The 27577-nt window shown below is 39.8% G+C and overlaps 1 protein-coding gene across 2 annotated transcripts in view; it reads left to right on the top strand.

Annotated features, from left to right (window-relative positions):
* The window catches only part of RPS6KA2 (ribosomal protein S6 kinase A2), a 2145504-nt gene that overhangs the window by 1872333 nt on the left and 245594 nt on the right, over positions 1–27577 (top strand). For both annotated transcript variants that reach the window (XM_044069491.1, XM_044069485.1), the window contains exon 16: positions 11547–11705. In XM_044069491.1, coding sequence (XP_043925426.1) covers positions 11547–11705 — 159 coding nt within the window. The remainder of the gene's footprint in view (positions 1–11546; positions 11706–27577) is intronic.

The following is a 27577-nucleotide window of genomic DNA, read 5'->3' as shown; positions in this document are numbered from 1 at the left end:
TGGGAGTAGATTGGGCACATGTGGTGGTGTTTTCTTTAGTGTCAGCAAGGTGGGGGACTACTGAAGCATCTCAAACCCTCATTGACAGCAAAGAGATTGGCCTTGAGCAATTCTGTAAAGAATGTTGGGTTGTTGTTGTTGACCTGGACTGTATAGTGATGATGTGATCTGATTGAAGGAACTTGCAATGATAACGTCAAAGAAGTGTTGCATATATATGTTTGTAGAGTTGTATGTGTATCAAACTATGTGGATGTAGTTAAAGTACCATAAATTGATGGTATTTGGGTTTATAGGGAGAGAATCTGGTTTATTAAAATATGTTTCACGATTTGTGGGTGTCAGGGATGGGATTCTGTAGCTGGCCAGGATGTGGTATGAGTTTTTGTTTACTGATATTAGGATATGAAGGAGTTAAAGGTTATTGTCTTGGTCAATAAGTCTAAAGGTGTTGGTTTTTAAGATGAAAGGCACTCATTCACCTTCAGTATTGCTGTCCACACCTGTGGGCCTAAATGAGTGGTAGTCAGAGAAGTTAAGTAAGTAGGGAGTGCTGTCCTGGAACCAGATTTTACTGACAACACAAATGCCCATGTTTTTTACAGAAATGTGTTTGAAAAAAGCATTTTCTTATTTTGGCTCATAGCACTGAGCACATCTATGCTATTTGCCAGACTAGAATTTGTATTCACTAAGCTGTTAACCTGAGGATACTGTCAGTGCTTAAAAGTCACTACATGGGTAAAGAAAATCTTCATTAGTAAGAGAAATTCCTGATTATATATGTGCAGGCTCTCTGTGATAAAAGAGGTTATCCTGTCTTCCATCTCCCTTTATGCTGATACACATTAGTTTGCCTCAGAATGACACCAATAACAACTAATTATTAAAGTCAGTCATCTTTTTACTTATGTTTTGGCATTACGCTGAGTAATGGTAGGATACTGCCAGAGACCAGTTTCACTCCAGCCTTAGAGATGTACTCAGAGAGCTCCAATATGTCTCTATTCGGATCCCCTTTTAATACTCGAATGGCCATATCATCGAATTTTGTTTTGCAAGATGAAAATCATGAAAACAAAATACCCGAATGGTGAATTTTTCTCAGGGCAAGTGCACATTTACCCAACATGCCCTTTTCTACACTGTAGTGCAATCCCGGTCTTGGTATATATAGTTAAGACCCCCCCCCCCCCCCACCTAGGTAGGATTTATTTACTCCGGTGTATGTTTTGTTGAAGTTTGGGCAAGTATTTATTTGCACAGGGAAATAATTGCCATTCAGTTATTACTTTTTCGTGATTTTCATCTTACGAAAACAAAATTCAGTGATATGGCCATTCGAGTATTAGCAGCAGATATCTGTATTCATGTAGTCTGAGGGGGTGCACCTCAAGTCATTTGCAACCACATTGACAAGGATCATATCATATTCATTCTTGTGATAAAAGGATTTGAGTGCCTTGGAGATATGGTAGATTCTGGCACCTGAGGGGCAGGTGACTGTTAATATGTCTTCAGTCAGCCTTGGGAGTGGTGCATGAGTGTGCTGAACTGTGGAATCATCAATAGCAAATATATCACCATGGTGATTGAACTGCTCTTGTAACCTGAAGGGCTTGGTCAGGCTAACCTGGTGACTCTTGTATGTGGTGGTGAAATATGCTGTATGTGGTATAGAATGGGTGTAAATGTTTTCCTAAGGTTTGGCTGCAGTGCATGCATCTACAGTGCTGTGCATTAGATGTCTTTGTGGGTCTGGAAGTGACTTTTGGAGTACCTCAGCACAGGAAGGCTTTATGTTTGTCTTACAGGATATAGGGATGGAGTTAGTATGGGTACTGATACCCAGTATGTGTAAGTCTTGCCTCCATTTGTAATAATTGTTTGCACCTCCCACATGTGGACTCTTTCTTTGATAACAGCAGATGATTGTCACTGAGCATGTAACAGTTTATAAACTGCCTTAAGGTGTCTAGTGCAATAAAGCTGGCGCCTATGGTCAATTAAGAGATGTCAAGTGGCATCCTTAAAGGCTGTTGTTAAATATGGTGACCTTGGGTTTATGTAGGAGGGAAGAAGAGCTGTATGATACATAAAGGGACGATAAAGCAGGATTAATAGTGAAAAACAGTGCCACTCTCTATAGTATACCATAATACAGTAGCTGCATGAAACACAGTGTGACAGGGAAAACAGCCACAGGACAGTGCAACATGTTGCATCTTCGGTACACTACAGAATAATACAGTACAATATGATACTATAAAATACAATACTACTCAATGTAGCTCAATGCAGTACCACCCAGCACAGCTCACTCGCAGCATAGAACAACAAATTCCACAGTGATCAATTGAAGAGTGGGCTTAGATTCCATAGCACAGTAAACTGGCAGTAATGCAGTACCAGTTATTAGTGTACGACTGGGCAGCAAGCATGGATGCCACCATACAATACTCCAAGTACTGTGAGTATAACTGTCTCCAACACTTCAGGTGGTGCTTAATGCAACAGACAAACAATCCCCAAATTATGCCAGATAGATAACATAGTAGGTAAAATGTTACATGAGATATTATGCACCATAAGCATGTTGCTACAACACAGTAGTTGAGGCATTTATACTAGGCTGCATGGCCCCAGTAACAATACAGACCACAAAATAAGTAATACAGCAAGGTGTATGTTACAGTCACACCAAGACTGTGATATAGCAGGCAGTAAACAATCAGCCACAGCAAGTGCCGCCAGCTTTTTCAGGGATGACCTGCACCTTTCCCCCAGAGCTTTATCTGTTGGGTTAACACACTTTCTACTCCTTAGCTTCTGTTAGGTAAAGTCAGTCATCTAGCTTTTCCAGTTTGGTATATTCAGACCAGGCCTCTTTAAATTTGGTACTGCTGAATGCTAGGATTCCAGAAAAGGAAATACCTGACCTTGACATAAATACCTGTGCAGTCACTGAAACTTGATTCCAGTATTGCAAAAACACACCCTTTTTACCTGAGTTTAGAACCTCTAACTAGTTCAGACCTTCTAGTAATGGTGGACAAGTATCCATATTCATCTGAAACACTATCTCCTCATGACAAATCCAGCACGATAAGTTAGTGTCACTAAATAAATAAAATTACCATATCACTGCAAATTATAGAACTCTGTCCCCACAATACCTAGCTAATCAACTTGGGAGCCTAGTCATTAAACCAATCTCAATTACCCCAGGCAACCTGAGCTGCCCAGCTATTAATTGGCAAGCATATGTCACAAGTAACAAACATGAAACTTCTTTCCTGACTTTAACTCCAATTCAGATCAGATAACACCCTACCTCCCTCACGAAGGGCATACATATCCTTCACCTTGTCCTTACTAATATTACAGCTATCACAGCCATATCAAGGGATAAACTTAAATTCCCTTCTTATAGCAGTAACTCAGAAAGGTCTGTAAGGTGCTTAAGTATAAGGTCAAATTGTGGAAAGCAAAGTATGACCTGAATATTTCTACTTCTACCGAAGATAATCATAGAGCCTTCTTTAACTATTTTAGGAATCTCTTAGGACTCAGTAATGAACTCATCTCAAATGTTGCCACCTTTTTAGAAATAACAGACATCACTAATATATTCATAGACAAATTTATCTCTAAAGGTCAATTTATATTTAACTTCATCCTACTTTCTCCTCCATTTTAACACAAATGTGTCCCTGCTGTCCCCAAAGTTACCCCATAACTGGTCCAAAATGCCCTGTCAAAACTAAATGTATAAATGTCATGGAGCTAGACAATTTACCTGACATCTCCTAGTTAGCATTAAACATAGCCTGACTTACCCCCTCAGCAACCTCTTTCTCCTTAGCCTCTCCATAAGATATGTGCCTGAAGACTGGATAATGCCCAAAGTGTACCCCTACACAAGGCAAACCCACCACTAACCCAGGGAAATTCATACCTATCAGTATTATATGCAAAGCAATGGAGCAAATTATGATGGAGCTCATAAATAATGGCAAAGGTTGTACAATCATTATCTCTAACCTGTTCAGTTTTGAAATTGCTAGGTCCTGTCTGTAACATGGTAGAGTTGTGAGCAAACCAAAATCACTTAATTTGCAGAGGTAATATAAAGTATTATTTCATTTTATATAAATGAAGTACTTGTGTATACCAATTTTCTTGTTTATCAGTACAGTACAGCTGTATTTTCTATGTGTTTCAAGCAAAGAAAATTGATGTACAAGTCATACTGTTTTAATTGAATGACAATATGAAGGGGAAGAAAGTACCCTGACTCAGTAAAATTCAAAATATTTGTATGAAAAATGTAAGTTTGAGAGATAATTATGTAAGCAAAAGCCAAAAACTGTAAAATACAGAGTAGTTGATAGGTTGATTGGTACCTTTGGACTGCCCCCCAGACTGGCGGCCCTTCAGCATAAAGTTGACAAGCCAAAAAAGCAAATAAAAAGGGCTGCTCTCCATCCAAAGTTGAAAAAAGTTCTTTCAGCTCTTCACACATGCCAGTTGTGCTCTCATGCCCTCATTCAAACCATTTAAATACCCACATGTCCTGAAGAGTCTCTAAATGGTTGAAATGAATGAATGCCAGCATTGATCAGTACTAATTCAATTGCTGCCGGTACTCCACTTCACTTGGTGATCATGTGATTGCACCCTCAGAGATCTTGTGCCCAGGGCACCTGCAGTTCTGGTGTACTGCGTTTTGTTTGTTAAGAAAAGGAGATGCAGTGTAACTGAACAATCTCATTCAGGCAAAATTACTTCTGTGTTGGAGTGTGACTTAATAGATGGTAATGGTTACTCCAAAAATAGAAATACACTTTGAAGTTCTGCAACTGCATCTGTATGAAAAGCTTTGCTGAGTTCTAGCTATTCTTGTTGCAGTAGTGAATCCTTTATAAGCCTAGGATATAAGACAGTTTCTTTCTGTAGGTATCAAAACATTATTGACCCTACTGACTTGAGCAATTAGCCTTTGCAAATACACTATCTGTTTCTCTGCACTGAAAGAGTTGGGGAACTGGGGGGGGGGTGAGCACCCAATGCTTGTTCACTGATCCTGCTTAGAAGGAGCAGGCACATTACTGCAGTACCAGCACAGGCAGGCACCTGGTATGCAATATCATGATTAGTGATTTGTGTTCAGCTTCATTAAACTGATGCCGCTAATCTCTACTGTGTATGAGCTGAAGCACACATGCACTACTGAGCGGCACTACAGTTTCTGTGGTGATGTGGGTGTACTCATTAGCTGTAATGATACAGCTGTGGGGCAGGGATGCATCGGTTCATTCTCTTGGGCAAATATAGGTAGACCTGGTCTGGTGTGGGTGAAGTCCAACCCACAGAAAGTCGCAGCAAGGACATTCCTGTCTCTGAAGTACAGATGATGTTCTAAGGAGGCATTATGTACAAGAAACCTCTATGCCTACCCAGATGATGGCTCCCTCTTGTCAGCTCTCATGCTACAATAAATGGTCAGGACTGTTCAGGGAAAGAATGGGTTCAAGACCCATTGGAGAGCTGATAATTGGCAGGTAGGAAAAGAAAAAAAAAAACATTACTAAGGTCAGTTTACATCCCAGGAATAGACATGCTCCCAATACTAGTGAATATATAGGGCAGCAAGCAGACTAGACCACTTTCTTGGTAATAATTCATAAAGCTACAGATATCCCTTTTATATTGCACTAGCACTGTGTGTGACATTCTGACAAATCCATTACAGTATCACAGCACATGTGGTGATAGGATGGCAGCAGACAGTTTGCTCCTCTACGTATCTTGCTTTCATTTGGCCTCCTGATATGTAAGCTCTGTTTCTCTGCATGCTGCAAGCAGTGTTTTACCACTTGCACTGCCAGTGGCCTTAGTTCATAGGTTCATAGGTTCATAGGTTTATACTAGGCTATCTGCCCTAAGGCATTTATAAGCCTAGCCCAAATTATTGTGGCTTACGCCACCCCTTATATGAAAAAATACTGTGCCCATTAGTTTGTTGTGCCTCTGTCCAGCAGTGACACAGAGATGATTCCTGGGGTAAACCTACGATCTCCCATCCACAGGTCTAGATTTCTCTTGAACAGAGTCAGCGAGGTGCTCTGCCTCACATGGACCGGGATTTTATTCCACAGCATAGGGAGTCTCTGAGTGATAAATCTATCCCTCCAGCACGTCCTATTTATATCCGTGCTAAGGTTTAAGTCGCTTGCTCTAGTGGTTTTGGTGGATTTGGATTTTTGAGGTGGAGCATGTCCATTAATTCCGGGTTGGACATGGCCTTGTATGTCAGGCACATGTCACCTCTGAGCAGACGGTATGCGACTGAATAGAGCTGGAGTTTCTTCAATCTGGCAGCATATGACAGATTTTGGAGTCCCTTTATCCTTTTGGTGAGGAACTTTTGGGGTCTCTCCAATTGCTGCAGATGTCGGGTAAGATACATCCCGAATGGGGCATTGTACTCGATCATTGGTCTGATAAGTGAAGAGTACAGGGGAACAATGACCTCACTAGATCTGGATGTGAATCCCTTCATGATCAGGTGGGCAATGTAGAAGGTCTTTCTAACCACTTTAGCAATGTGAGTGTCAAAAGAAAGGCCACTGTCAACCTGGGTCCCCAGGTCCCTGATAACCTCTTCTGTGCTTAGTGGATTGCCACCTATATGGTAGCTTGGGGTTACCTTGTTTTTCCTGAAGGGTATGACTATACATTTTCTGGCGTTTAACTTCAGGCCATGGCTCTGGCACTAGCTATCTGTTTCCGTGAGTCCCTTCTGAAGGATATCCGTGTCCGATGCACCTTCCACTATGGCCCAGTTTGCAGTCGTCTGCAAACTTTGTCAGCCAAAGTCCTCCCATGTTGGCCTGTACTTCTGAGAAGTAGATGCCAAACAATATGGGGCCAAGGACCGAGCCCTGTGGGACACCACTTGTGACCGGCTTGGAGTCTGACACAGCGCCAGCAACTCTAACCCTGTGGGTTCTGTCCTTAAGCCAGTTTGCAACCCATCTTGTGATATATGGGTTTACATTTAAGCTGGTAAGTTTTTCTACAATACCGAGTGGGGTATTGTGTCGAAAGCCTTTGCAAGGTCAAGGTAGGCTGTATGGACTGCCTTTCCCTCATGAATGGCCTTGGTGACTGTTTCGAAGAAGTCAACCAAGTTCAAAAGGCATGATCTTCCCTTGACAAAGCCAAACTGGGTCGGGTCCAATGTCTGCAAGTCCCCTATATCTTTGTTTATGAGCTCCATTATGATCCTCTCCATAGCTTTGCAGACTAGACTTGTTAAGCTTATGGGGTGGTAATTACCAGGGTCCGTAGAGGCACCGCCTTTGTGGAGTGGGACCACAGTTGCCGTCGCCACTCCTTGGGCACGTATCCTGTGGTAAGGCTGAGATTAAACAGCTGCCTTATGTGCGGGTTTAATTCCTCATTTAGCTCGTGTAGCACACAGCCGGGGACACCATCCGGTCCCATTGATGCTGTGTTTTAGCTTTAGAGAGAGCAGCTTTCACCTGCGCATTTGAGATGTCCGGGAGGCTACACTCGGCTGGGATAGTTATCTCTCCTTTAGGGGAGAGGGGTGAATTTTGCACTGAACCTGTCTGCCAGTATGTTGGCAATGTCTGTGGGTTCAGTGATTTTTGTATCATTTTGGACTAATTCTGAGCATATCTGGGAGTTTCCACCCAGGTTCCTAACATAGCTGAAAAAGGCCTTATGATTGTCCTTTGAATCCATGGCAATTTTTCTCTCAAAATTGGCCTTAGTTGATTTTATGAGTGCTCGTATTTTTTACTAATAATGATCAGGGGTGACTTCCCTTTTATGGATTTTGTTCTATCATGTAATAGCTTTCTCCTCTTATTGTAAAGTTTGTTAATGGCTGGGGTCCACCAGACTGGACGTTTGCCCTTTGTGGAAAGAGTCTTGGTTTTATTTGGGATTGCCTGATCCATGCAGTCCTGGAGGTGTTCATAGAAGGCATTTGTAAGGGCTTCCGCAGCTTGGGTTGTGGTTTCCTCTGGCTCAGGGGCCTTGAAGGATACCACACCAGTCTTGAGTAGTGTGAAGTTTGCTTTAGAGAAGTTCTTCACTATGGTCTTTTGCTTGGGGTGGGGCGGGATGTGGATTTCCAGTGAGATTAGTTTATGATCAGATCTCACCAATGAGGGATATACTTCGGTGTGGAGCATTTTGTCCCCATGTTTGTGACAATGAGATCTAGTATATTTTCTCCTCTCGTGGGAACAGTGACTAGCTGTTCCATGGCATTTGAATTTATGAACTCCAGGAACCGTTGGGCTAGAAAGTTAGGGCTTGAGTAATGTTCCCAGTCTATATTCGGGTAGTTGAAGTCACCCAATATGATGGTGTTTGGAGATACATTTATACCCTCCAGTGTCTTCAGGAAGGCTGTGTGGGGTTCCTGAGTTTGAGAGGGTGGCCTGTAGCATGCTACAATTTGTAGAGCAGTTTTGCCTATGGTTAGTTGCACCTGGATGGTTTCCGAAGCTTTGTGCGTTGCCACCAACCTGGAGGTGTGAGTATCCTTTATGAATATGGATACACCCCCTCCTTTTGTGGTGTGGTCCGGGTTTTGGGTCTGGAACGCATGATATGAGGTAAAACCTAATAGTGCCGGGGTGCTCTCAGGAGCCTTGAACCAGGTTTCAGTTACAGCACAGACATCAATGTTCTCCATACTGAGAAGGGCCTCGAGTGCGTGCATTTTGAGATTTAGACTTCTGGCATTGAGCAGCATTACCCTCAGTTTCTTCTACTCTAGTATTTGGTACACAGTGTAGGAGAATCCAAGTATGTTCATGAAGCTGGCATAAAACTGCTGGACACATGGTTTCTTTTCATGGGTAACCAGCAGGGGACAGTGTCTGGTTAATTAGCTTCTTTAGAGACACACAGCAAGCACAAGGAGGGTAATGGAATTAAACCCAGGACAGATGCAGGGTCTTTGTCCAACAAACCCCGGCACCAAAGTAGTAGACTAAACCTCCCAGGGCATTGATATTAACGTCAAAGAACACTGGTCTTCTGTTGTGTGTGAACACCCTACCACTCATCTACTTACTACATCTTCAGTCTACCATGCAAGTAACTCTAGTTACAAACACAATGGGGAGGTGCACTGCTTGATAATTTATTTTGCTTACTTGTATCCAGGACAATCCAGCTGAGCTAATACCCATTTTCAGTGATAACCTGGGGAAAAATGCTCCAAAAATACAGTACAAAGAATAGTATAGTAAGGTAACAAAAATACAGTACAAAGAATAGTATAGTAAGGTAACAAAAATACAGTACAAAGAATAGTATAGTAAGGTAACAAAAATACAGTACAAAGAATAGTATAGTAAGGTAACAAAAATACAGTACAAATAATAGTATAGTAAGGTAATAAAAATACAGTACAAAGAATAGTATAGTAAGGTAACAAAAATACAGTACAAAGAATAGTATAGTAAGGTAACAAAAATACAGTACAAAGAATAGTATAGTAAGGTAACAAAAATACAGTACAAAGAATAGTATAGTAAGGTAACAAAAATACAGTACAAGAATAGTATAGTAAGGTAACAAAAATAAGATGTAAGGAACTAAGTCACAGAAATTATACAGCAACTATAATACAATATAATACAATTAAACATTTAAGCTCAACTTCATAATGGTATTTTGAGGAAATACAAGTATGAAGAGGACATGGTAATAGAATATGATAAAATTATAGAGAGAGTGGAAAAAGAACATAGCTACAATAATGACTGAAAGGTGAGATAGTATAAACGTGAGGAGAAATAAGGTAAGTGTATAGATTTTGCTTTATTGTTGATGTGTGCATAGTGAACCATTTGGAAATTTATTATAAGAATATTGCACTACTGCTTGTCTGTTGTAAGCTGTATTATAAAAAGGACAGTGCAAAATGAGGAACTATTCCTTCCTCAAGAAGATGAGAACCCACAGTTCTGCATATGTGCAATCTAGTCATCCTTATTCTGTTTTAGCTAGTGAGTGCATAATCCCATTGTCTGCTACATCAATTCGTCGCAGCAAGGCTAACCACCTTGTGGTGTAAATACTGACTGTAGGTGATGCTCACTGTTGATGTTGATCCAGCCTGGTCCAAAAAATTGTCTGGCCCACTAAAGCATACTGACATCAATTTTAATTGTGGACATTTTTCAAGGTAAGGTTAAAAACAAACTGACCCACCAGACTGTGAATTTGTCAATACAATGAACATACTAAACAATTTAGGACTAGCTATCCACTGATCTTCATATGCTCAGAAAAGGTGTAGAATAATCTTATGGAATACTAAATCTAGATGCTGATAAACTCATGTTAGTAAATAAATAATATGTAAATAAATAAATAGTCTGATCTTGGGCTGAATGCATACATCTCATAGCCTCCTGTGGCTAAAACTGCTGGCAGTCATGAAGGCAGTATGTTATGTGGGGAAGGAAGCAAGCGGGTTTTATTATCATGGTTATCAGGGGGAGTTTGGGGACTGCTACAGTACCTACACACATGCATAGCATGCTTTAGGGCCCTTCATCCCATACTTCAAATTCTGAATGTTGAAGCTTAGAAACTGACTCCACACTCTCTGTAAATCTTATTTGCTGTATATCAAGCTATACAATGTTTTTTTCATGAACATGTGACAAAACCTAGTATGAATGGATGGGAAAAAGTAGACCATACAAATATCCCCTAAACTGACCTGAAAAATACAAACACTAATACATAAGGTCATAGAAGTGCACCTGCACTCCAGATTTATTTACTCTGTACTGAAAATGGACTTTATTAAACTCTCATTTCAAAATGATTTGTCTGAATGCTGTGCTATTAAATTACTTTTAAAAATAGAAATGTGCATGCAGAATACTTAATATTTTATTTTTGAGAAACAAACCATTTTTCCATAAGCATAGTCAGTGTAACATGAGGCTAATCTACGGATACATATATGTTCCACTTTTACAGGCAAAATATGGCATTTGGAATGACAGCAGTCTAATTTTTATCAGTTCTTATATTTTATATAATTGTAATCTGCACAGTAAATGTGTGACATATCTCAACTGCATTTAAAAATGTGTGAAGTTATCAGTTCCCACATGTATTAATCAGTTCTCCTGCTGTATGAAGACTGAGATACGAGAAATAGTCAGACATGTTCAGTGGTGATGACTCGGATGTTCCACTACCAAATGTTTGGTGTAAGTCAAGCTGTAACCATAGTCTGTCTGTTACAATTTCAGGCAAATTGCCATACTTTACTATAAAAGCAGCCTTGTACACAAAATATCTGTAGGAGTTTAGTGCAGATGTATTATGCGAATCCAGGCTCAGTTTTGCTGTGCAGAAGTCTGTGTATGTACCAGAACCAGTGTCAGATATCCTTCATGTTAACTAACCAAAGTATAAGACAGTAATAATTGGATGACTCAAAATTGCTGTGTACGTTATCTCTGCAGGTCTATGATGATGGAAAGTATGTGTTCCTAGTGACTGAACTCATGAGGGGAGGAGAGCTATTGGACAGAATCCTCCTGCAAAAGTATTTTTCTGAACGAGAGGCGAGTGCTGTCCTCTGTATGATAACCAAAACTGTGGATTATCTGCACTCGCAAGGGGTACGTATACTTTTATGATGCTTCACATGTTCAGTGCTAGATTTAAGCAGAGCACTGCAGAATAACATGGTTCACTAAATGTGTGCCACTAGATTAACTTTGCCCACTACAGATGTTATAATTATTCTCTGCAATGACAGCACAGCACACTACATTATTTATAGTATTAGACTGATTGCAGTAATATTGATGCCATCCCTTGTAAGCTGACACATGAATGATTCACATTACAACAGTCATTAAGTGCAATAGTGAAGTTTTGATTCTATTTTTGAGACAATAAGAAAAATACGTTTTGTAAAGAAACCCTGTAAAAATCAAAAAAATGACAGTGAACTTGCTTGATTTGAAATGAAGCAATACAAGAGAAGAGCAATTATATATATATGTGGTGTGTGTGTGTTTAGATAGGCCTATATGTGAGTGGTTGTGAGGAAAGTGGAATCATCACCATCGTCATCAACCCCCTTTTTCCCATTTTCTACATGGGATTGGGGTGTTGTTTTAACTGTTGCTCTTTCTCTTAATTCAGTGCCAATAGCCTAATTTCTTCAATAGTCATGCTTCACTGTCACAGGTCTTCTGTCACATTTCCTCTTGCGTTCTTCCTGTTTGTCCCAAATCTTCTTCACCAAATTATCTTCTGTTTTCCTGCATGTGTGCCTGAACCACATAATATGCTCTCTTCGACCTTCTCTGCAATTGGAGAAGTTTGGGCTTCTGCTCTGATGTTCTCATCTCTTCATCTGTCCCACAGTCTGCATCCTACCACCCATCTCAGACACTTCATCTCCATCACCTCTGACATTCTCAATAGCTCTGCCTTCACTGCTTTGGTTTCTGCATCATACAGTAGTGTCACTGCATCATTTTTTAGTATATGTTAGTTTTTAGCTTCTTTGGCATTCTTCAGTCACACTCTACCCCTGACAGCCTTTGCCAGTTGGCTGCAACTTCTCTGATTCTACATTTGATTTCCTTATTTGTACTACCCTTCTCCTCAAGCACCCCACCCAGATACTTGAAACTGTTAAGTTGTTCTATTTTCCCTTTTTTTCGTAGTACCCCTCTAAGCTCAAACACTGTGCTGCAAGACTTGTGACCACATGTTGATAGCAGTCTACACTCCAGTCAATATGTGCATAGTGGTGAGACACACATTCTACATCATGCACCTCATAAATTAGGGCATAATATCCAAGACCAGGGAGGTCACAGCGCCTCCGTAGTTGACCTTTATCAGACCACTAAATGAGTACAATGATCCCTTCTGTCTGTACCTCACCAGATACCTGCAGCAACTGGAGAAAACACAGAGGGTCATGACCTGGAGAATCCAGGGCCTCCAAAACATGACATACATGGAAAGACTGAAAGACCTGTCACTCTTCTCAGTATCATGCAAGCTGCTGAGAAGTGACCTATGCCTAGCCTACAGAGCAGTCTCAGACCCTGGCCTACTGGAAATGCTGGACATCTGGATATCAAATGGGACAATAATAACTTGCTCCAGGGATCTATTAGAATAGACAGTATGCACTGTCCTACCTTCATCCAGGCCTATCACACAGAACCAGTGGGCTGTAACAACATCACGGACCGTATATTGTGTGACTCAGCACATAACATGTTCCTGATGTGGTTCAATACACACTTCAACACACCCTCCATGCAGACTATGTTCCTGTAGAAGGGTGTACATCAACATGCATCCATCTGAGTTGGGGGGACAACACCCAATGCATGCATGTACAGACACATGCTGACTCTCCTCATCTGTGAGGTAGATCAACATGTCATCATGGATCTTTTCTAAATGGACACTAGTAATAACCTGACTGTGTGCAACATTGCTGTGTGAGTTGTTAATGCTCCATCATGTCTGTTACATCTGTTAGATGTCCTCAAAGAGGACATTGAGGGCATGCATAATGACAACACTATCATCTTTTTGAACATGACATGCCCAAGGCATTTAACACAAATCTACAGTACGTTATTCACTCAACACTGTCAGATGTGGCCATAAACACTTTATCATCAAGTGGGGAGACCACTGTATCACATATGTTGTGTGTAAATATGTTGAAATGTGTGAAGTGAACTATATCTCAGGTCCAGTGATCAGGTCCATGCAACAGTGGTGTAATCATTGAATGACATACACATCCTGTGTCCAAACAGCTGTCTGATGGGCTACAGATTGTGAGCAATCATTTACTCCAACTATGATGTTGGTGTAATACAGACAGTATCAACATACACCAAAGATTGCTGCCAGAGCTATGACAACACCTGCAATGACACAAAAACATGGGCAGACATCAGATAAAGAGGCACACAACCCAAGTATAATGTAGACATCACACCCTATAATCAGACCAATAGGTATGTGACCTGTGTCCTGGGGTAGATGGTATGTAGAACGTCCACCAGCATGTGGCCACAATGCTGACTACACTCTTGTTTGTAACACAACTACTGAGTATGTGAAGGACATCCACATCACAAGCCATAATACCTCTATAGTTCACAGCCTTCATCACACCAGTAACTGAGAACGATGCACCCTTCTTCATGTACCTCCCTACACATCTTCCAGTGATGTGTAACTGAAGTGTATCTCCGTTGCCACAGTGAGCTGTCACACATTGTATTGGCCATACCTAGGTATTCTTTCTGTGGCATAAACATTACTGTCTGATGGTGCAGAACCCCCATCAAGTTGTAACACCAGATGCAGTGTGCTACCTGTTGTGTTGATGTACACAGTACATGCATATAGGTGTTTGAAAACATTAGTGGCATGGGTAACATTCATGACAGTGTGGATTGTGTTTTTATATATATATATATATATATATATTCACTTCAGAATCTCAAATTTATGAAAACTTGAACTTCATATGGTCGAGACCGTATGGTTGAGTTTTCAGAAACTCGAAATTCCGAAGTGAAATAAAAAAAAGTCAAAGACATAGTTTCTGCCCCCATGCACCCCCCACACACCCCCCCTACTTAAATATACCACTTCCAAGATCGCTCTACAGTGGGGAAAATGGAAATATCCCATTCTGCGCTTTATGCAGAAGTGCAGAACGGGAGATTTCCCATTTCCTCACTATAGTGCGATCACGGAGATGGTATATTTAAGTAGGGAGAGTGCCCCCCTGCAGAAATGTTATATTTAATTAAATTACTTTTTTTAACACTTTAGAATTTCAAGATTATGAAAACTCGATCATATGGTCTCGTCTATATGATGTTCGAGTTTTCAAAAGTTCAAGATTCTAAAGTGTTTATATATATATATATATATATATATATATATATATATATATATATATATATATACCATGTTCACCAGTCAACTAGCCTGTATTGCTCATAATGTTGCATACAGGCATAGCAGTGTCCTTTCTAACACCTCCAGCAGATGTTACAGTGCCAGGACAGTGTGCGTTACTACCCTCATAGAGTCTGGATTCATCATAATAGTTGTACTTGTGTCTTTGAGCAGAATCATCTTGGATCAATCTAAATCATACACGTTATGTCAGAGACATGGGATGACTGGTGGTATTATTCTGATATTTTCCATGATTGTGCATAATTCTTCTAATGTTGTCCATGACCCTTTACCTGTGTCAAACCTGCTGGTGACCTGTGCTGAGATTACACTCATATTCAGGCAAATCAGTTTGCACAGCTTCACAGAATGCACCCTACCCCAATTGTATATAACATCCCTGATAGATGTTGTCTGCATTGTTCATGTATGGATGCTTATCTTGCACAAGCATCCTCCCCTATTGTTATGTCACCTTGGGTGACAGTCACATAATACACATTTTCACTGCGCAGTCCATACTGTACCACACTGATATGTGATTGGTGTTGCTGCTGCAACAGTCTTCCATTGGCATGCCCTCATCTACTGTACATTAGGTTGTTTCACCTGTCCTCTTTCCCTGTGTTCATTCCTACAATTCATCTGTGTCCTCAAATTCAATACACACACTTCCCCTGAGTGTTTATTGTACATGGCAGTCCTTGTACCCTTACAGATCATTTACACAACTTCAGTACAGAATTCCAGAAATGGGATTTCACAATAATCTGCACTGTAGATACACTGTCTTGTACTGTCTTTGGATCATATACTTAACAATCATACCTCTCAACTCTCCAGATTTTCCCTTTATAGCTTTTGGTGTGTTCCTTATCAAATTAGTGGTTTTCCGCCATATCACTGGGATGATCTCAGGACTGATTTGACTCAATAATTACATACATTTTCAGTTTCAATTTCAGTATTCCCCTGGTTATTCTAGCATATTTCTAAAGCACAAATATGTCAAATATGTCCCCATTTCTGGTTCATTGTCCCCCATACCTCTCAACATGGAAACATAAAAAATCTGGGCAAAGGTCTATGAAAGGTAGAGATGGCCAAAAATCAGTATGCTGATTAACATAAAATGTGCATACATAATTATGTAACCCCACCCACTTCAATAGAATTGTGGGATACTAGATTTTAAACACAAACTGAAGAATAGACAAAATATTAAACACAAAATAAAAAGAACAATAGTGTTTTATTTATATTAATATTTGAACTTGTGTAAAACTAAAATACAATTTTCTTTTATAAAAATAAAATTTACTGCTTCTACACTAATATTATATAATTATCTCAGTAGCATTTACTGAAAATGTCAAGAGGCAATGTGAAAATATTTTGGAGTCACACAGCCATTAATATATAGTGAGTGAAAATAGCCAAAAACAGTCAGAAGCTTGGAGACATTTTCTGAAAAACGTTAGATAGTAACAACTAAATGAAATAAATGAAAATAGTACAAGTGCAGGAAGTAAACATGTAAAGGTAGGATGCATGTGAATGCAGATAAACTAACACAAATTATTTGACCAAGATAAAAGTGGCACTCAGTCTTCTGATAACCTTGCTTTACCCTAGAGAATGCTGATGTCTGTGCTGTCTCTGAGACGTGGTTTAAAGCCTCGGAGAGCACACCAACATTGCAAGGTTATAATGCCTTCCACATATTTAGACCAGCTATTTCACAGGCAGGGACTAAAGGTGGAGGTGTCTCTGTTTACATAAAAAAAAATGTACTTCAAGGCTGGTCAAACAGGACAATGTACTTGAGCTGCTCCATGGTCAAAACACCATAGATAAAGTCCAGTACCACTTCTTTGCAAGCTATAGGTCCCCCTGTATGATCCAGGAACCCATACCATGTATTTAAACTTATTAGAAACACTAACCATCCAAACCAATACTATATTTACAGGTGACTTCAATTACCCCACTATTAACTGGGAATCCTATGCGACATCAAACGTACATGAACAGAGATTCCTGGATTTTGTAAACACAAACTCCCTGGACCAGATAGTCAATACACCAACTAGGGGTGCAGCCATACTGGATCTGGTACTCACTAATATGGGGGAGTGCTGCACAACCCCCACTGTAATGCCTTCCCTGGAAAGGTTAGACCACAAAATGGTCTCTTTTGAAGTAAAAATAAAACCTGGACCCCAGCTCAACCAGGAATATGCAGGAACAATTCTAAGATTAACCTCATGCTATTAACTGATAACCTGACAAATTTCAAGGATCTATAAACCTCGAGAACAGTTCGTGCAGAACTGTTCACAGAAACCCTGTACAAGCATGTTAATAGCTGCATAGAGGCAGCTGTACCCAGCAGGAAGAAGTACAGAACTAACTCAAAAAACAAGCCACTTTGGTGGAATCACAAAATCAATTGCATGTATAACAGGAAGAAGAAAATCCTGTCAAAAATTAGGGGGTGCAGTACCCAGATGGATAAAAATCACTCTTGTCAAACTAAACAAACAAATCAGAGGACAGATAAAGTCTACCAAAGCCAAATTTGAGGTAAGTTTGGTCTCCCAGGCCAAGGACAACCACAAAGCATTCTTTTGCTATGTCCACAACCTCAAAGGCAATATACAATTATGTGCAGAGTTCATTGTAAATGGAGCCACCTATACTGAGCCAGAAGAGATAGAAAACCTCCTGGCTGATAAATTCAGCTCCAACTTCATTCCTCTCTCCTCCTCAACCTTCCCTCAGGAAATATCATCAAATATAACTCCCCCTACTATCACTAGAGAACAGGTCCTTAATGCTCTCTCTAAGGCCAAGAACACTGCATCAGTGGGCCCAGACCCCACTCTGATGAACCTCCTGCATATCCACAAAGCAAACAGCACCAGAATTACCCATTCTAAAAACTTAAACCTTGCCTGTGCTATAAATAGGACCTGCTGGAGAGATAGGTATGTATCCAGGAGACTACGCCATCTATGGAACAGGCTTCCCGTCCATGTGAAGCAGAGTTCTTCCCTAACCCAATTCAAGTGCAACTTGGACAATTGGATGGGAAACCGGAAATTCATCCCTGGTTTGGAACCTATGTCTCTAATGCAAACAGGTAACCTGTAATTGGTTCATCTCCCAGGCCCATGCTTACACTTATCAAAGGTATTAGAACTTGTCAGAGATTTGGGATGCATGTCTAGGCTTAAAAAGGACCTTGTGGTCATTATCCGAGTAAACACTTATGAACCTATGACCTATGAACCTATAACCACTTACAGTGGTGAGGATCATATACGTTGTTTAAACTTTCAGACACCTCTCTTAATGTAACAGCAGTTATTACCTGGCAACCAGATCATTTCAGTTTTAGAAGTTCACATTTGAAGAGCAGGATCTATTTTCACTATGTTAAAGAAGAATTAATCTTTCAATTCTTGGCTGGAGCACTTTCTTTGTGGAGTCTGCATGCCCTCCCCATGGTTGAGTGATATTTAAAGACATGCAGGTAGGTGTGTGCATGAATGGATGTGCCTTCTTTGAAGGCTGGGTGTTGGGCTAGCACCTGGGCACTGTAAAAATCCACTGCCAATCATTAGCAGACCGGAGTTCCACTGTGGCGTCCCCTAACCGGGAAAAGCCGAAAGACAGTTTTTAAAGAAGAATTAATCTTTGCAAAAACAGCCATGTAATATCATCTGGTTATATGATTCAAACATCTGTCAATCTGGTAATGCAGACTACAGCAAATGCTAACACGATTTACTATTTCTGTTCATAAACTGGAAATGAACTCATCTAAATTAAAGAAAACATGTTGGCTACTGGTACAAATGCACCAGAATGCATGTCACACTGAGAAAGAGTAGCCAAAAGCACTGCTATCCTGAATATTATTTACAAAGGAAACAACCTTCTGGCAACTGCAGTAATAGTTGCAGAAATGCAGATCTGTATAATTTTAAATAATGATGTTTAAGAACAAATAACTGATATGCAAATTATAAGTGCAGCAGCCTTAAAAAACACTGACATTCTAGTTGCAGTCATGTTTTGTTTTGTTTTGTTTTTTGTTATTCTTTTACCTGGAGGAGGAAGTCGAACCACTACCTGTGCTGCTGTGACCTGTCCTGTCTGGGTCTGTAATCTGGATTCCTGGGAGTGGGAGACAGTGGACTGGAAATGCAAGAGCAAGACACTGAATACCAATGCATGTGAAAATCAATCTCTGAGGGCTTTCTTTTTTTAAAGTTAATATGGTCATTTAAACCTGGGAATGTACATAAATTTAACAGATTCTGCCAGTAGTGAGTGGGGCACCTGCCCTGGGTGCAAAGTATTGGGGGGGGGCATGATCGGCTGATCCTAGTCTGTAATGCAACACTGACTTTTAAAAGCCAGCGTTGCATTTGTGGTCAAATTTGCTGGAGGGGGCATGGATCTGTAATAAGCTAATTGCTTAATAGAGTAAAGTGCATTTTTTTGCTCTTCACTTGAAGAGCTAAGGAGATGGTGTGCTGGTTCATGGTACCAATACAGGCTGTTGGTTCATGGTACCATTACAGGATGTTGGCTGAGCCAGAAATGCTTCTGGATTCTGCCAATGATATTCCCTGGAATGTAATTCATTTTCTAAGTCTTCTTTACAAATATATTTCTTCACATAATAAACAATGAAAAATAAGAGTTTCTTAAAATCAGTGCAGCTAATAGAATACCTATAAAAAAAATTATATCATGTTAACTAATAACATAGTTGTGTTCATACAGTTTATGAAAAAGGCATTCCTTAGTACAACCTACATAGAAAGCACTGCAAGACAGGCAAGAGGCTTTATGAATTAGACATTTACATTTGCAGTTGAAATAGCTAGGTGACAACATTTTTGAGTATAAATACAAAAAATTAAGGTGTATTAGAAATTTACAATACTTACACATATTGCAACAAAACGCCCTCCTTAACTTTTTATCTGAAATGCTGATATTCCTTGGCTGGATTTCTTATCTGGAATTAAGATGATCCTTGGCTGGCTTTCTAAAATATCTTTAACATTTAAACTATTTTTGTTTATAAATACAGGTGTATCACCCAAAATTTCTTTAACTTAAAGATTCACAGTTAGAATTTCCTAATTATTAGAAACAATACTGCATATTCCAAGGGTATACAAACTGTTAAGTAAAAATATAGCCTGATTTCTTATTTATCTATGCATTCTATGTTTTCTAATATCACAGTGTCTGCCTGAATCAGAGGTTTAACCTTCCCTAATTTCAGTAATACATTCATCTAATAATCTAATTATAATCTAATCTAATCTAATAAAATAACCTTTTTCCAAAAATCTGACCCAGGAATTCATTAATGGGCATAGCAGTAGCTATACAGGTCACATTAGAAAGGCCCTGCTCCCACAACACAGTACGTTCTGATTCAGAGACATGTTGACCGCAATGAGGTAAAACCCCATTATTGGCTAATTTGCATGTCTCTTAATCACAGTTGCTACTGTGACATGCAGATCATTGCTGCCCATGTAGGCATTGGTATTCACCCCACAATCTCTGTCCCACATAAGCAAGTACGCATTCAAACACAAACAGACACAGAAACACACACACACACACACACACACACACACACACACACACACACACACACACACACACACACACACACACACACGCACACACACACACACACACACACACACACACACACACACACACACACACACACACACACACACAGACACACACACACACACACACACACACACACACACACACACACACACACACACACACACACACACGTACACACCACAATCCCTGTACCTGTCCCCAATGACTTATCTTCTGCCCTGTAGTTCCCCGTCCCAAACCACTGTAAGTTTATGTGCTGTAGTTGGCCTGGTGGCCGGTATGAATGACCCCTCCCCCAATCCCTGTAGTAATGCCCTTAAGTAAATAGTCATCCTTAGTGTCTAGTGATTCCTCTTACCCCCAAATCCCTGTAGTGATGTGATGTCAATGCCATGAAGGCACTTAAGTAAATAGCCATCCCTATTGTCTACTGGTTCCCCCCACCCTCCCAGTTCCTCTACCATGGTTGTGCTAGGTAGTTGAACATGGCCTTTTTGGCTGTGTTCATTACTGTGATATGATGGAGCCAACTGTATTCATCTACATGGCTGAGCAAGTTTTTGAATCACTTGGCATGTAGATACTTTTCTGGAAGCAGTTATGGAGAAGAGAGAGAGAGCACATGGCTAATTAGCATATGCTTCTCTCTCACCCCCACTACCTCATTAGCAATCAGCGTGACCGCGAGGCCAGCCCTGCATCATTCTGCAGGTCTTCAAGCTGGAGCATCATGCAGCAGCATGTCAGAGCAGTTGCTGAATAGCAAAAGGGTATGACAGCATGCACATGGAGGTGTACATGCCACTGTACCTTTGCAAGTTCCTCCCTTTGTTTAAATAAATTAATTTCATCTGCAAACTGATTGTTATTAACTGTAAGCCCAATACACATACCATTTGTCCTTTAATCACATATTTCTTAACATGAAATGGATGCATATTGTGACATTCTAAATATGAATTACTTGCCAATTTCCTATGAAAAATACTAGTAATAAAACTTTGATTTGCCACTTTCTTCAAACTCTGAACATCTAAAAATGTAATAATGTTTTTATTCAATAGAGAGCAATAAATGGCAAGAATCAGATGTATTTAATAAAGAGCAAATTAATCTCAACTGAGGTGCACTGCCTCTCATATATACAAATCCATTGTCAATAAAACAATAGAAAACCATACCAAATGATAGAGGTGTGGAAGTATAATAACATATTTTCCCATTTTTCCAGCCCAGTGTTGGCATAACCGGGGGCCATAACTGTTTTCATTGCTACTCCAGTAAGATGCTTAATATAAGAATCCTTAACACAAAAAAAATGTTAAATAAAATCATTTTCATACAATTAGAGATCACATTAATGTCTCACTCAGACATAAACATAGCCAGAAATTATTTAACCCATAATATGTCCTAGTTCGTGTTGTATGACCATGTACACACTTTCCAAAATATATACATTCTTCAATTTCATAATAAAATCTGCAGAGTTTAGAACAAAACAGAGAATCTTCTTAACTATTCACTTCCACTTATGTTCAAAATAAATAGCAGTGTTTCAGTCTTTAAGCCTGTCATTATTGGCTAGAAGGGTGGATCAGTATTGGATTTGTACATTTTAGGGATTCTGAACATGACTGGAATCTTTGCATTCCACAAAATTAAATATTATTCCAAGTCACTAGAGATAAAAACAAAATGAAAACTCCAGCAAAGCTAGAACTTCCACTGAGTGACCTCCCAAACCTCTTGCATCAGAGGCACATGGGATATATGCAAATAATCCTTATGAACATCAGGTGTTTCAGCTAATTGGTGATTCTGAATGCCCATGACTTGTTTTGTCTTTTTAATGGACAATTTCTGGCCAATAAAGCCAAACCCCACTAGCTGTGGACATGCCTATTTCGGCCTTGTTATGACCTCATCAGCACAGCATAAGCAGAGTGTTTGACTAAGCATAAGAAACACAGGGCTGTTATACTCAACTGATGTCCATTATCATTAGGGTCACTGCAAAAATATCCCAAACAACAAGCTAAAACAATGAGTGAGAAGGTCACTGAAAAACCATCCCAAACAACAAACTAAAACAATGAGTGTCCCAAACAACAAACTAAAACAATGAGTGTCCCAAACAACAAACTTGATCTGTTGCTCCTCTGAAACATGCATATATCTGCTGATTATAGCATGTATTGTTTATCTCGTTCTTACCAAAAGCTTTTAGATCTTTGGATAAACCTGTAAGGAGGAATTGAGCTCCATATGTGGTGGCCAAGCATAGAGTAAGTTGCATTCAGTGAAGGCAGTTTTGTGGAAATAACTAATCTAAGCAAAAATGATACTCTGGAGTATGAAGACACAAACTGGAACCAGATAAATTACCAAAACCACCCAAGAGGATGGTAAAAACCACAGACACCATCAGAGTTCTGATGAATTCCCTTAATGGGAAGAAAGCACTCAACAGCTTTGGATATTTGTTATTAAAGTTTCAGCTACATTTCCTTATTGTGGCTCACTTCATTTCTGATTGTTAGCAGCAGTGCTGTTGGTACCAGTGGTGTCAGTGGTTTTTTACCATCCTCTTGGGGGGTTTGGTGCATACTCTGGAGTAAAATGGCTGTTGAAGATTCCATATAATGAAATGTTTATAGTATCATACTTAATGTTGGCAGAACTGATTGAAAAATCATTTGCTTGCCTTTGTCAGCATTACTTCGTGGAAGGTCCTGGAATTGCAGCGAGTGGGAATTCGCCCTTTCTCCACTCTTGTGCAGTCTCAGAGTTGGGATATATAACTAGCAGGGAGTGATGGGCATAGTCCCCCATGTGGGGGCTGCATGGGGCATTGGCTCACCTACAAAAAATGTGAGTTGTGGAGTGGAAGGTTCATTGTTTTGAGCTTCTGTATTGATGTTTATTGTCTTTATACTTTGATATTTTGAAGTGCATCCATATATATATATATATATATATATATATATATATATTATATATATACACACACACACACGCACACGCACACGCACACGCACACACACACACTGATCCCGCAGAGATAGAAAACCTGCTAGCAGACGGATTTGACAAAAATTTCACTTACTTATCCCCGCCAAACTTATCATAAACCTTATCCCCAACTCCCTCCCCCACCCTACATATCAGAAAAGCAGGTCATTAAAAAAAACACAGGCTCTATGGGACTAGATGGCATCTCAGGCTGTCTTCTAAACAAAATAAAACATGAACTAGCATCACCATTAAGTACCCTATTTAATCACAGCCTAACCACTGGATTTGTTTCTGTGGAATGGATAACAGCAACAGTTATTCCCTTCCACAAAGATGGGTTAGCTTAACAGACCCAAGGAATTATAGACCCATACATCTGATCAGCCTCATCTGTAAAGCCATGGAATGTATCATCATGGACCTCATAAATAAAGGTATAGGTGACCTCCAAACTCTAGATCCAACCCAATCCAGCTTTGTCAAGGGCAGATCCTGCCTGTTAAACCTGGTGGATTTCTTCAAAAATGTGCCCAGTGCCCCTTACCAGGGCAAATCTGTGCACACAGCATACCTCAACTTGGCAAATGCCTTTAACACAATCCCATGCTCAGGCATTACTGTTAAACTTAGCAAACTGAAGGCAAACCCTTTGTTGTAAGATGGGTTGCCAACTGGTTCACAAACCAGTCACATACTATCAAAGTGGATGACTCTACATCAACCAGCAGACCGATCACCAGCAGGGTGCCACAAGGGTCAGTGCTGGGCACCCTACTGTTTGGTATGTACTCTCAGAAGTTCAGGCCAAACCTAAGGGGCTGTGGCTGACCAAGTTTGCAGACAACTGCAAACTGGGTGCAATTATTGAATCCCCAGATGATGTCAGTATACTTCAGGAGGGTCTTACGCAGACCAAGAACTGGTGTCTTAGTCATAGTCTCAAACTTAATGCAAAGAAATGCATCATCATTCCCTTCGGTAAAAAAATGCCCCTTGACACTATCAAATTAACAACAATACCCTATGTACCTATGAAGTGGTAAGAGATCTGGGATCACAAGTAGACTGTGAACTTAACTTTGACCACTATGTGTCTACTGTAGTAAGGAAGTCTTTCTACATAGCATGGAATCCAGAAAAGTACGAACAGGACCAATAAAAAATAAATCCAAGGTGGAAAACCAAACTAAGACAGACTGCTACTCAGAAAGTCTAATTCTTTAATACGAAACCATGAAAAACAATGAAAACACAAGCGCTTTCGCTTGGTCTGTGCCGAGCTTTATCAAGTGAACATCCAAAGTGCTGCAAGGCTTTATATACACTGAAGTTAATTATTAATTAATCAGTTAAAAAATTAATCAATTAAAAAATTAAAGCTTAAAAATGCTGGAGTTGATAAATTGTTAAAAATGCTTCTTTGTTAAAAGTTAAACCTGGTTCATTATAATAAATGTGTACAGTAAATATTAAAACTAAAATGTAAAATAATCGAAAGAAACTGTAGGCAGTGCATTTAGCAATAAATTAAAATAAATCATTTATCATATTTCACTTGAAGATTTTTTATCAGCAATGAATGAGCTTCTCATAATCAAGCCTTTCTTAGCTTGAGGACACTGTTTATGTTGATGTTATCATTTAATCCAGGGTGTCTGCCTGCATCTAGTTTAAGTTGCCATATAAGTTCCTTGTATTCAAGGGTCGTCTCCCAGTCACCTCCCCTAGCATCCGGGGTAACTTGCTCCAACACTATGAATTTAAGATCTATCCCAGGACAAGTGAGTGAATGCTTATAGAATGCGTTAGACTCCCTTTGTTTACTTAGATCGTAGAAATGTTCATAGAGTCTTTTCCTAAATGACCTCTCAGTTTTGCCAACATAGAAGCTTGAGCAGGTGGTGCAAAAACCTAGGTAGACAACCCCTTTACTCCCACAGGTGTAGTGATGATATGATTTGATGTTAAAATTCCTGGAGGGAATATAAAGTGTTGGAGCATTAATAATGGCATGGCATTGATTACAGGACCCACATTTGAAAGTGCCTAGTCGTGTGTTAGAGTTATTAGCCTGGAAATTAGGTTTTCTTTCAAATAGTTCCTTGAAATTAATGTCCCTCTTTCTTACAAATTTAGGGTGTGGTGGGAGGGCATCTTTGAATTCTTTGTGAAAGGTCAGTACAGGCCAGTGCCTCCTGATGATCTCCTCAATATCAGCGGAGTTGCCGGAATAGGTATAGATAAAACTATTCCGGAAGGTGTCAGATATCGCTGTTGTGTTAGTTGTGACAGAAGGTTGCCCTGTACCAAGAAGTGGTGGAAATGTTGTTTCTCTGTTATCAATCACTTCCTTAGCTAAGGAGGTGATAAGGGAGAGAGGGTATCCCCTGTCTACAAACATGGACTGCAAAAAATGTATTTCATCCAAAAAATCAACAGCGGAGCTGCACATCCTAGAGGCTCTAATGAACTGGCCCTTAACAATGCCTTTTTTCTGATAAAATGGGTGTGCACTTTGAAAATGCAGAAAAGAATTAGAAAAAGTAGGTTTCCTGTAAAGTTGTTATAATCTTTATATAAAGTCACGTCAAGATAGTGAAGTTCGTGCTTGTTAATGTTGTGAGTGAACACCAAGAAGGGGGTAGTGGAATTGATATAACTAAAAAAATCCTCAAACTGATTGAGGGTCCCATTCCATAAAATACAGATGTCGTCTAGGTATCTTCTATAATGAGTTAAATATTGAACCCAAGTCGAAGAAAAATGAACATGCGTTCCCATCTGTGCAAAACAGCGTTGACATAAAAAGCAGCGCATGAGGCACCATGGCCACTCCTTTCCTTTGTCTAAAAAGCTCACCATTAAAGAATATAAAATTGTTCTGTAATAAAATTTCCATAAACTCCACTAGAAGGCCAGTCACCTTATTGTTGAGATTAGTTTCAGTGGTTAAGAAATCGTTAAACCACTCGAGCCCTGCTGGGTGGGGTATACATCATAAGGAGTTCAGATGAGAAAAAGGAAGGTTGAATGTCTCTGAGAAAATCCCAGGAGTCTTTGCAGACGTGATCTAAAAGTGGGATGAGTTGCTTAGTAACATGGTCAATGAATTTACCTAAGGGTTCAGTGATGCTTCCTGCCCCTGAAACAGTAGGCCTAAATTTCAAGGGGTCCAAGCCTTTGTGAATTTTTGGAGTCCCAAAAATTACTGGTATTTTGGGTTTCTCAACATGCAGATAGTTGAACAATTTTTCATTTATAGCTCCTTGGAGCAAATGGTCAGTAAGCATATATTTGATTTTGGAAAAGGCTATGTTAACTTCATTTCTAGATACAATTTCGTATTGTTCACTGTCCTGTAACATGTCGTGGATGTAAATGTCATAGCTGGAATTATACATCAGGACAACCCCACCGCCCTTATCTGGTTTCATGACCCTAATGTTTTCTTTTTTCAAATGGTTAATAAACCAGATTTCATATTCATTTAAGTTAACTAACTGTGGTTGTATTCCTTCTACATAGCATACTTGATTTAGCAAAGGCATCACCTCTAGAGCAAAGGAGGTTATAATCCCTCTATACTCATCACTAATCAGGCCTGTAATTGAGTATAACACCCTTTTCAGCATGTACCATGCAAAGCACCTGCAGCAATTGGAGAGACTTCAGAGGTTTGTAATTAAGAAGATCAAGGGACTCTTTAACACATGCCTTACACAGACCAACTAAATTCCCTGTCACTCTACTCAGTATTATATAGAGGGGAGACTTATGCCTGGCTTACAGATCAATCTCCGACCGAAACCTAATGAATTTGATACAC

This window comes from Protopterus annectens, chromosome 1.part0, assembly GCF_019279795.1.
Source record: "Protopterus annectens isolate FY-2018-M chromosome 1.part0, PAN1.0, whole genome shotgun sequence".
NCBI lineage: Eukaryota > Metazoa > Chordata > Ceratodontiformes > Protopteridae > Protopterus > Protopterus annectens.
Note: the sequence above shows the minus strand (reverse complement) of the source record. Positions and strands in the feature narration are given on the sequence as shown.